Below are 12,410 nucleotides of genomic sequence, written 5' to 3' on the forward strand. Positions count from 1 at the left end.
TTCACCCCTTTTTTCTCTAATCTTTAAAAAATTAACCCCCTTTTTTCTCTAATCTTCAAAAAATTAACCCCTTTCTTCTCTAATCTTCATTTTTTTGCCCGTTATTCTCTAATCTTAATTTTTAAAGGGCATTATTTTTTAAACATTAAATCCCATCAAACCCTCCTATTTACCTAAAAAGATTGCCTTTTTATAGAAACTTGCTTTGGTTGTAGATCTTTATTACAGTCATAGATCTACATGTATTCACATTTGTTTATGTTTATTAGCCATATGTTGACGTCTATATTTCGAATCGATGTTTTTTTTAGTGTTCTTTGGTAGAAGTCGCGTTGAAATTATACCCAACATATTTTCTATTCATCAACATGTAATGACTTGTATGAATTGAAAGGGGAAATGGTCTTAAATAATGGAGAATAAAAAATGATATCAACGCACAATACAAGCGAACAAACTTCATTTATTTTGTTTTAGCACTATCATTTTGATATTTATACAAATGCAAACATAATTTACAGATGTTCACATCGAAAGTCACCTATAACAATAAGTTTAGTACACTAGTGTTATAAACCACAAAGACACTATCACACAATATTTGACGTTTAGCGTCGATACATACGATGTGCTACTGCTACTGAGGTCTGAAAGTATTGCCATGGATACGCTTGATGAAGGTAGTACGGACGTTGAATCAACACTGGATGATGTTGAGTTGGTGGTGAGGTCTGATGTTGTGTAGCGCTGTGATGATATGATGGCGGAGATGTCTGGATACTACATGAAGAACTATCTGATGATGAGTTGAGTATGTATTCCTGGTCTGGCGACGACATGTGTTGTGGTGGTGAACTATAGACTGGCGAGACCCTGTCTTGAGGTTGACTGAAGTGTAAATGCTGGTCAGAACACTGCTGTGGAGTTGAAGACTGTAATGGCGATGTTATTACTTGTTTCATGTCTGGAGATGACTCTGCTGATAGCGTTGTCTGACTGTCAAATTGGTGAACTGGCGTAGAATAACCCATGGTTGGTTGGTTAGAGATAGAGCTGATGTCACGTAAGATGTCGTTGAACATGTCATATGGACCTACAGGCGGGTAGAACGGTGTTGGAGGAGACGAATAACTAGAAGACACACTTGGCATATATGACAAACTGAAAAGGAAAAGATACAATTTAATTTATAATAATTTATATTAACGAAGTTCAATATTTTGTTCCGATAGGAATTAACTTATTTATTTGCTCGGTTACATATCAATGGAATTTTTTCTTTTTAAGTTTCGAACCAAGCTGGTGTTGACAAGGTATATTAAACCCTTCGTTAGAAAGAAAAATAGGTTCGAGTTATGCTGGACATGAAGTCTAAAATTGTTACGCAATGGGGAGTATAACTCGATGTCTAGGAAGAGTGCCAATTTTCTTCACGATATAAAAAAACCATGTAACAACTATATATTGAAGGGTGCCCAATTGGCCTGTTGTAACGCAAAAGTTCGGACACTATCCCATACCCTCGTTTCCCAGTGACAATTGACATTATTGCCGTTCACCTCTTCAGATCTATTGTTAATTATCTCTCTTCAAAATATAAAATATTTTCTGTTAGACGTTGAGCACACAATTTAACCAATCTGTCATTTTTAGATTCTTTTTTTGCTTTCTCGAAATCAGACTGAGTAAAAATTAACTTAGGCTTCTACTTCAATGTAGTATGTTACATAACTCATGTTTTCAGGTTGTCATTAAGTTTATCTTCAACAAGTATTATGTTCAAGTCATACAACGATTAAATTTTACGCAACTGTCATACAAGTGAGAGGTTTAGCCAGCTACAAAACATGGTTTGATATACCATTGTCTACATAAGGAAATTCCTGTACCAAGTTAGCAATATGGCAACTGTTTACCATCCGTTTGATGTGTTTGGGCTTTTGATTTTACCATTGATAATGGACTTTCTGTTTTGAATTATCCTTGGTGTTAGGTATTCTAGTTCATTTATTTTTACTTTAAATTGAGTATTTTGCACACGGCAACAAAAAAGTTATTGACGATACAAATATCGAAAACAATAAAAAGAAAATGATTAGTATCTTTAGTTGCTGGTTACTGAAATTGAATAAATAAAGTAAATACATAAGGATCTTATAAAAAAAAAATCAAAGTGTTTTTTAGTTCATCGTGAAAAAAACAGGAGAAATATACGAATTTTTTAGACTATATATAAGTTAGGTTTTTTTTCTTCATTCATATCAGGTATTTCTAACCGTAAATGATCGTCAATAACGTATTCTTATTTTTATAGATGTTATACTCCCTAATTTAGTTTTATTTGGCCGGTAAGGTATCCCTCAAATTCTAAAATATATTTTTCCTTAGAGGACAACCTTGATAATGTTTTGTTTAATCAATTTCTAGAAACAAACATTTTTATTTTCAAATCCAACAGTATTCCATTGTTAAGCCGGTAGCATTGCTCTTGTTTTTGGAAATAAAGATTCTTTAATATATACACATGTATACACTTACTTTGATTTAGGAGCACACTTGGTACTTTCTGTTGTTGGTGGTGACAGAACATGATTTTCTTTTACTGCTGGATCTCTGTTGAATATGTGTTTCCTCATCCAGGCAACATTGGAGTCTTTAGATTGACGTTTAAACTTAGATCTTCTGTTCTGGAACCATGTCTGAAAATAAACAATCGATTAATTCTCAATAAGACTCTTAATATTTATTAACAGTATTCTGACAACTTAATATGTGCATGTACTACGGGATATACACACTAAGGCATTAGCCTGAGTGTTTGAAATTTCAAGCCAATCTGTCCCCCCCCCCACCCCCCCCCAAAAAAAGAAAAGGATGAGAAGGAAAATTTAAAAACACTGAAATCAGAAATTATTTCCTAATTATACAGAAAATAAAGTTATTTGGTCATGGATGTCCTTTGGATAATTTTCAATATTTTGTTAAAATTGTCTTCATCGTAAAAACTTTTAATTACATTTTGGGAAAAATGAAACAAGCAAAAAAAAAAATTTTGGTTAATGGATATACTAGTATAGAGTTTTTATAAACTTCTCTTAATGGATATTGAATAGACTATCAATGTTCACTAGAGTTTCAACATCTTTCGATTACCCTGTGTGTGTGGAAAATACATTTATATGAATTGACAACGTCTCTTTTAACCAACGATATGTTAATTTTGCCATGATCGAAATCGACCTGGTTATGTGGTTAGTTGCAATAAAGAAGAAACAAATAAGTAAAATATTTACTTTCAGATTTTTAATTTGAAATCCAACAGTGCACACTAGTAGGGGGAAATGTATGAACGTGGAGAGAATAAACAATAAAATACAAATATAATATCTAATATCAGATTCGAACTTTTTGCCAAGAGCAGCTCGGCGATCTGTCATCAATAAAACTAGTGCTGTTTTATAAAATTGACACACTGTGTCGGTTTATTACCAAACGGGTTCGTATTCGTGTATGTTTGTATCATGGTCCAGTTAACTGTAACCGACAACTCTCTGTCCATTTGTTTGTTTAAATGACAAAATAAAGCATCATGACATATATATTTAGTATAATGTAGTTGTTACTCTATACATACTGATATTTTATCTGTCGGAACACTACACATGTCAGCAAGCTCCTCCATTGTGGCGGTGTCCGGATACTGAGACAAACAAAATGACCTATCCAAAGCATACAACTGAAACCAAGAAAAATCAATTTAAAAACAAATTTCTTATAATAATTTTTGAATACATTAATATTGAACTATTTTGGCTTTGTAACAAATCAGATAAGCGCCTTAGTTTTGAATTAATATAAACATGACACTTAAATGTGAGTCGCCAATATATCGGACCCTGGTCGCAGTCTTTTACTATTTTAAGGCCCTCTTTTAATGTTCATCTTATTCTCTACTAATTATTTAATTTGCGGTCAGAAGTTGAAAATCTTTACTTTGCTCTCGTTTCTGTCGGTATTTAGAATGGGAGAGGGGTTCGTCATTGCATGAAGTAGTATATATCTTTGAATACTTCCCCTCTTCCATGGTCATTGGTTCTAAATTATACTACAATGTTTATTTATTGTTGGAAGGAAAAGAGGATGGCCCATGATTTGGATATAGTTAAAACTAAGACTTGTATTAATGGTTGGTACTTGTAACATGTCGATGACTTTCCGAATTATGTGGAAATGTGAGAAGATCATGGTGACCTTCTGCTGTTGTTTTTTTTTCTATGGTCGGGTTGTCTCTTTGACACATTCCCCATTTCCATCTCAATTTTATTTAATATAAAAAGAAGATGTGGTATGATTGTCAATGAGACAACTGTCCACAAGAGTCCAACATGACACAGACATTTTACAACTATATTGTTTAAGCAGGGCATGATCGTTTGATTGATTCTCGTAATTACATCAGTACATTTGTATATGCTTAAAAATAAGGCATGTGATAGAATGTAGGATTTCAAATTGCAATGTAAAATATTTGTTTTCGGACAAAACCACTTTGAAAACCTCGATATACGTTGTGGATACTTATCCAGCGCTGGTAACCGTGTGAAGATATGAAGATGTGTATTTGTGTAACAAGTGCTATGGAGTTTACCCCTAATTTTCGTTTATGCATAACTTTTACATAGATCAACTTTACAAGATTTTTTACATTGATATCGAATCAAAAGAGTTGATTTGACATTATAATATTCGACAGTACACCCTTCAAGATGCCAGTTGTAAAGAATCCATTTGTCTTTATCGTACTGGACTTCTTTGTCGTATACGGTGTACGTTTTTTCAACTAAATTTTATCATTATTGGATGATTTTTATATGTATATACCTGTTCAGTGGTGTATTTGGTTCTGCCACGACGAGACTGAAGATCATCTTTCACGCCCATTCTGAAAAAGAAACAAATGAAATTGAATGAAAAATAATAATATGAAATCATAACTACGGAGTGTTCAGCAACCCATCAAAGGCAAAAACAATGTATATATTATCATCACTATTACGAAGGTAAAGCTTCTTCTTACAACTTAATAACAATGCTTTAACAATATGGTCAGTCTACCGGTAAAAAAAGGTTATAGGAATGAAGGTTGAAATATTTATACCCGCTGCATTTGTTTGCACCTGTTCAGGTCAGGAATCTGATGTTCAGTAGTTGTCGTTTGTTGATGTCACGCTACATAAGCGTTTATCTTTTCTTGGCGTTTTAATGTAAATTAGACCGTGAGTTTTCCTGTTTGAACGGTTTTACACTAGCAAATGTTATAGCCCTTTATAGCTTGATGTTGGGTGTCTGATTAGCACTCATAATACAACTTCTTATAACTATCTATGATATAGCTCACCATGAATTAGTATGGAAGCAATTAAACTTTGCAATTTATAATAGGCCTTCTGTATACAATGAAAAAACTATACCGTATGGCTCTTGTTATGCCCCACCTACGATAGTAGAGGGGCATTATGTTTTCTGGTCTGTGCGTCCGTCCGTCCGTCTGTCCATCCGTCTGTCCGTCTGTTCGTCCGTCTGTCCCGCTCCAGGTTGGAGTTTTTGGTCAAGATAGTTTTTGATGAAGTTGAAGTCCAAACGACTTCAAACTTGGTACACATGTTCCCTATGATATGATCTTTCTAATTTTAATGCCAAATTAGAGATTTTACTCCAATTTCACGGTCCAATAAACATAGAAAATGATAGTGCGAGTTGGGCATTCGTGTACTGAGGACACATTCTAGTTTATTTCCTTTACAATTTTACCCAAAACTAAAAGAAATATACTGGTAAAAAATTAAAAAGGTGCTTGATAGGAATGAAGTCCTTTATTTTTTCGGACTACAATGTGTACCGTATGTGTGATGGATTTGAATTCAATCAATAACTTTAAAATGTTTTCTCATATGTCGTGTACAAGTTGCGTTTTTTGTACAGGTTATAACATGTACAAAAATATTGTACATGTTATAACTTGTATAATGCAAATGTACAAAAGTCCTTCATACATGTTATAACATGTACAAAAGTACCTCATACATGTTATAACCTGTACAAAATATTGCTTACAGCAACGAGCAAAACTATTTTTTTACAATGGCACACACAGAGAATATTTTTTTTAGTAAAAATCAGTAAAAAAAAATTCTCCAAAATATACCATGGCCAGGACCTGACAGTTTTTAGCAGTGTATATGAAAATCGTCCGGAAAACTGCGCTTGCTGTCATTTTGAGGGATCAGGCAACAATTCACCTATTACCCATAAACAACATAGGTTCTTAATTACTAAAAAAGTTCTAAAAGATAATTTCAAATCAGAGTAAACATATTAACTTCCTTATATACAGTCGAATTTGTCTATACACAAAGCTGGTTCTTAAAACGTTTGTATCAGGGAAAACATTTTTCTTTGACTTTTAAAACATGTAGGGGAAACGGATTTCGTAACCTTTCACAAATAATATTCCGTATTTCTGATTTTTTGTTCGATAACGTTAATTATACGACTTTTTTTATGACTACGTGAACTTGTGCCATTTATTTTTGCTGGTCTTTAGGAAGACAATTTACAATTGTGCAGTGAACGGAGGCACTAATACATAACCTTATAATTCTGTTTGGAGGCAAAAAGGAATTCCCGATATATAAATATACATGTATGAATATATCTGTATTGTATGTCGTGTACATGATTAGATTTTGTAGATATAACTACCGCACAGAAAAAGTATCATGGATTTCGAGGTTTTCATATTCAAGGTTTTGAATTCTACCCTTGTTGAAAACCTGTGGAGACCTCTACAGTTCCTAAAAACATAGATAGAAATTTCGGAGATCCCGTATTTGATCCTTTACCGTTAAAATGAAAATGCCAATGACAATGGTTGATTATAAAAAATGTTTTACTGTGTTAAACAAACTTCGACTTAAACAATGAAAACTTACACGTTGGACATGAACTTATTCTGACGGTAAAGAAACGCGAATTCGATCACTACTCTGTTACAGGCTGTATGTTAATTAAGTTTGTGCAAGAAACAATACTGCAGGTTTATGGCGATTTATAGAAATGAAATAGCCTAGCATTTTTCATCCTAGGCAATTGCAATATATTTTGTTATTGGTATACCACATATCTTGCATTTGTCGACGTCAGGGACGGAGAAACACCATGCGTCAGCCAGTCCGTTTATCTGTCCGTCCAGTATTGTAAGCGCTCTCACAGGTATAATTCTCGCTAGATATTAATGATATTTATATCAAAGGCAATGAATACGGTACTAATTCGAAAATGATAAACTATCTTTAAAGGTATGAACCCCCTTGGAAACTTATATGTAGGATTGTTTGGAGATTATTATAAAGGTTTTGATCAGCAAGGTGTGGGATGAGTTCGAAAATCTTAGCTGATCTATCATTTTTGCAGGAATTTGTCCCTTCGAATTTACAATCAGTAAGAAATTGTGCTTTAAGGTAGATTGGGTGTCTAAATTATAATCCATAGAAGTTTTTAATAATTTACCATAATGTAGTTTATATTATGCTTTTTAAAAAAAGATAATAAAAAGAATGGGTCACAAGGCTTATTTTCATGCTACACTGTGTTCAAAATTGACAATTTTTTTTATAGATTATGCATGGAAAACCCAATTTTCTGAAATAAGGCATAAACTACACCATAGAATTTTGAGATAAAATATGAGAAGATAGCTTTAATAGTATGCTTTCAGTTAAGGAAAAGAACAAATGGGGTCACCGGACCCGTTTTCTTGCTCAATAATAAAATAGAGAAATTCCTAACACATTCTATAGTAAAAGTACCTTAATCTGAATTATCAGCCCTTGCATTTGAGTTGTCTCCCCTTATGTGGCAAAGTTTGAAACAAAATGATCAACAAAAGTTTTCTGTTTTTTGTAAAATACAACCATAAATATGATAAAATATTTCATTTTCTATATTTCAGTGGAAGTTCTAACACAGGAATTAACTACTACTCTAAAAATTTGCACATTCTATTAATGATCTAGACCTTGTTTTCTTTTATTTCAAAATCCAAGATGGAGGAAGACACCCTATCTACCTTAATCGCTCCAAAGTCTTATTTTTTTTATGAAATTAATATTAACATTATGTATCAGTAATCGTCTTGTAAGTTCGTAAAAGAGAGCCGGCTCAAATGGTTTCTACTGGAATTATGACCCATTGAACATTGTTTTTTTGTCGCTCTCATGTCTAGTCAGATTTTATATGATATTTATACAGCTTTGTATGAGCAAGGTCCTGGAAAACTTCGATAATCATAAGTAATAATATCTATTTTTATCCGCCAGTTTACGGGACGAAAATTTATTTTTATGGTATATCGTTGTCAATCCACTCATCCGTCCGTCGTCAACATGTCGTACATTAACTCAAAAACGCTTTCACCAATTTGCATGAAACTCTGACGAAATGTGTATATCTTTTGTCGTGAGCTCCCTTTCGTTTTCTATAAGTTTTAAAATTTACGTCACCGAGTTATGGGGGTTTATTAAAAAATGGGGATTTTCCGGTTTTCGGACATTAACTCAAAAATAATTTCATCAGTTCACATGAAACTTTGAGGAATTTCTACTTATTTCTACTGACGTAAACTCTCTCTCGAATTTCATAATTTTTACCTTTAACATTTCCAAGTAATTAGATTTTATTTATATAAAAAAGGTGTGATACTTTAGTATTCAGACAAAACCTTCAAAGTGTTGTGTGCAGTTTTCATTAAACTTGAGTAATGATTGATTTATATCTATAAAGGTAACCACCCTTTAGTTTTTCATAATTTTCTGATATGAAATTAAGAAGTTATTGAAGTATAATACTCTTAAATGCGACGGGCGTATCATGCGCTTATGGCGCATTGGTTTATTAAAGGATGTATGCCATTTGAAAATAGAATCATAGAGACAAAAGATTGTTATTGATCGCGTTCTTAGATTTCCTGTTGGGAATTTAGTAAAAAGTTCAAGAACAAAACATTCTTTTTTTGGAGATAGTGTTCTTTGACAGAATGAAATATGTGCATAAACAAATACCAAGTTTTGTCGGCAGCAGCTTTTGCGTACGTTGCTATTTTCTACTGATATATAATTGTCGGGAAGTACATCAAATTCAAAGGTATTAATTGGACCAAATACTATGTTTTCAAGGTATCAATTGAGGCTATTACGATTCTTTTTTTGAACAATAGTTCTAAACCATATAATGCATTTCTCAATTAAAACCTATCAAGGAAATTTAACATATAAAAAAATTGTAATCGTAGACCACCAGCAGTGGTGTCGAACCAGTGCATGCAAAATAAAAAAAGCACTTGATTTCCAAAGCGCTTTTCTAGTTTTACCTTCATTTGGAGCACTCAATACAAAGCATTCCAAAATTAAAAACGTGAAGAACGATATGAACAAATGGGATTTAAAAATAGCCAAATCATCTAACTAAGGGACAACTTTGCATGAAGGAGCTGTATCCTTAGTGTCTTATTAATTTCCTAAACTATGAACGGACAAATCAAGAAAAGTTTGAAATAAATTACAGTTGAACCTTTAACTTCGCCGAAGTAGACTACTGGTCTCCTACCCGGTTAAAACAGAAAAGTCTATATAAAGTATTTTTTTAAATGACACACTTTGTATATTTTATTTTTGGCGCACATAACTATACTAGGTATGTTTAGGTAACGTAGCATTTGTGCAAATTGGTAATGACGGTTATCGCGCATAAAAAAATATTTTTTGGCGCAAACGGATTTCTCTCGAAATATCAAGTTGCATTAAAATAAAATTTTATAAAAAAGAAGTTAAAACATGCAGAATGTGTTTACATCAAAGAAAATGTGACTAAAGGGAGGACCATTTTACTTTTAACCTACTTATTTAGTACATAACAAATAATTCTATCGTAGTGTGAATGATTTTTTTGCAATCACTACTGTACAGTCATGACAATTATGAGGGGGGTCAATTATAACTAACACTAACAAATGGAAAATGCTAAATTCACACTGACTGTACAGTAGTGATTGCAAATAAAAACCATTCACACTACTATAGAATTATTTGTTTTGCATATTTGCATAATATGCAAAACAAATAATTCTAAAATAATTTAAATCATGGATGGACAAAGTAAATACACACAAACATCAAACATTTATTGTGGAAAGCAACACCTTTGATACTGCCCGGTGCATTTAAAACACATCTATATATACAGATATCGTCCAATCAATAATCGCTTTCAAATGAAGTTAAAAGGTGTTTTTTATTGATATTTTTTTTTATAAAAATGTGAATTATTATTGTTTGTATCTTCCATTAAGGAGTTAGATAGGTGTGGTTTATTCAGATCGATTGACAGAACAGTAACAGACTCTGTTTAGTTCTGAGAAGGGACATACAAATTTAAGACGATATGGTATGATTGCCAATGAGACAACTATCTAAGAATAAGACTGCATAACACCAGAAATGTAAAATCCGAAATGTATACAAATCAATTCTGTATCTTACATCATTAGATTTAAGTATAAAATTCATAACTGAAAGAAGTAAAATCTGAAATTTATAAAAAAAAAATGAAAGGTATGATTTCAACAAAGTTTTATAAAGTTGGTGGAAGCGGTTTTTTTTAGTAATATTCCGAAGTGTGGATGACGGACGGTCGGACGGACAACTCTATGCCATAATCTTAGACGGGCATTTAAAAACCTGCAAAGTTATACATAAAAACAAAAACCGATGTTAGGATAAATATTAAGATTAACAAATGTACAGAGAGAGAAAGACGATATAAATAGGTTATTTCCGAATAGAGAAAATTCCCCTTTTTGTTGATGATTTTATGACTGAATAGTTTATTTAGATTTTGAATTTGAACTTGCATCTAGATCTATATTCATGCCTTTATTTTTGCGTATTGCACTTGGTGACATTTCTGTCAACACTTTTCTTTTAGTATCAAACATTTGCATGTTATATACTTTTATGCTATTCGTCCCAATGGTATTTTCGTTACACAAACTCGCTTGATTCATAGTTTAGATTTGAACTCGTATACATGGCACAGCCTGTTGAATAGTGTTTCTTGTGCTCTAGCAATATGTTTGATGAAGAAAAAAGGTATCATTTATAGAAGACAGTAAACCGGAACAAATTAAACGTTATTTACGAGTTCCTCCCAAATTGGTATTTCTAATTTTATACATTAATGAAAAAGAACCAGATATTAAATACAATAACTTAAATTGCCTACCTTAATTCTAGGGATTCACTGTGTTAAACGTTGTTTCAACAACTAGTAGAAAACATTCAATGATGTAAAATTTTGAGTTATTGCAATTTTAAAACATTCTATTATAAAAACAACAAGCCAACGTTCTCTTATGTTGTCTCTTTCATCTTTCCGCGGAACGATTAGCAATGGGTTCAAAATTAATTGCAAAAATCACACAAGCCCATCTCTTACTGAAGCCATTTTTTTAAATATTCTTGTTTTTACAATGTAAATTATAACAGTTAGGTATGAAAAGAAACAGATAATTGCATGTAATCCTCTCCTTTGATTCTTCGTCGGACACACGCGCTGAACTATTTAACTTTACATGTTATACAATTGTATTATATGTTTCTAATGTTGATAAATTAATGTTTCGCACTATTTGCAATTTAAGTACTTAATTATGTATAATTCAAGCCTTGTAATTTGATGGGACCTGTTATTCGAAGGTTTACAAAAACGGCTTAAACGATATTTTGTTCAGTATATCTTTCTGGGACTATTATACTCGCTATAGTCAAATATAATGTCCAAGACATTTTGTAGAAATAATTAAGAGTTGATGAAGAGACAACATTTCCCCTTAACCAAGGAATTGTATATTTAAATATACAATTACTTGCCTAAATCTGAGACTGTTACATATATTACCGTTATAATAGTTACGGTTATATGTTTTTGGTGGACGGCTTACCAACTGGTAATTGCGCCCTGGTAACTAAATTTAGAATTAGACCATTATAGTAATATTTTACTTTGGAGATAATTCCATTTAAATAAAAATTTTAGAAGATAGATACATATTCAAGGCGACTATCTTTGTTTACAGGTGTGCGCCTTATCAACCTATACTAGTTTAAACTTATTGTATAAAATTTAAATAGAAATAAAACTAATATAACAAATGCATGTTTGTTGTTTTTTTATAATAGTCTCAGCCTTAATAAGGTCTATAGGCTTTGACACACACCCTCTTTAACTGTCACAGATCAGAGGTGGAATGAGGGGGAAGCCCAGGTGGGGCCTGTCCCCTCCCTTTTCTGAAAAAA

The 12,410-nt window shown here is 32.4% G+C and overlaps 1 protein-coding gene across 1 annotated transcript; it reads right to left on the minus strand.

The window, feature by feature from the left end:
- Positions 1 to 476: 476 nt before the first annotated feature.
- On the minus strand, positions 477 to 11,430 carry LOC134710908 (paired box protein Pax-6-like). The gene is made up of 5 exons (XM_063571328.1): positions 11,338 to 11,430; positions 4,882 to 4,942; positions 3,635 to 3,736; positions 2,539 to 2,699; positions 477 to 1,161 (listed from the first exon to the last, which is right to left on the minus strand). The coding sequence occupies exons 2-5, from the start codon at positions 4,939 to 4,941 to the stop codon at positions 609 to 611; spliced, it is 876 nt and encodes a 291-aa protein (XP_063427398.1). The 5' UTR covers position 4,942; positions 11,338 to 11,430; the 3' UTR covers positions 477 to 608.
- Between the last annotated feature and the right edge of the window lie 980 nt (positions 11,431 to 12,410).

Source organism: Mytilus trossulus, chromosome 1 (genome assembly GCF_036588685.1).
Source record: "Mytilus trossulus isolate FHL-02 chromosome 1, PNRI_Mtr1.1.1.hap1, whole genome shotgun sequence".
Classification (NCBI taxonomy): domain Eukaryota; kingdom Metazoa; phylum Mollusca; class Bivalvia; order Mytilida; family Mytilidae; genus Mytilus; species Mytilus trossulus.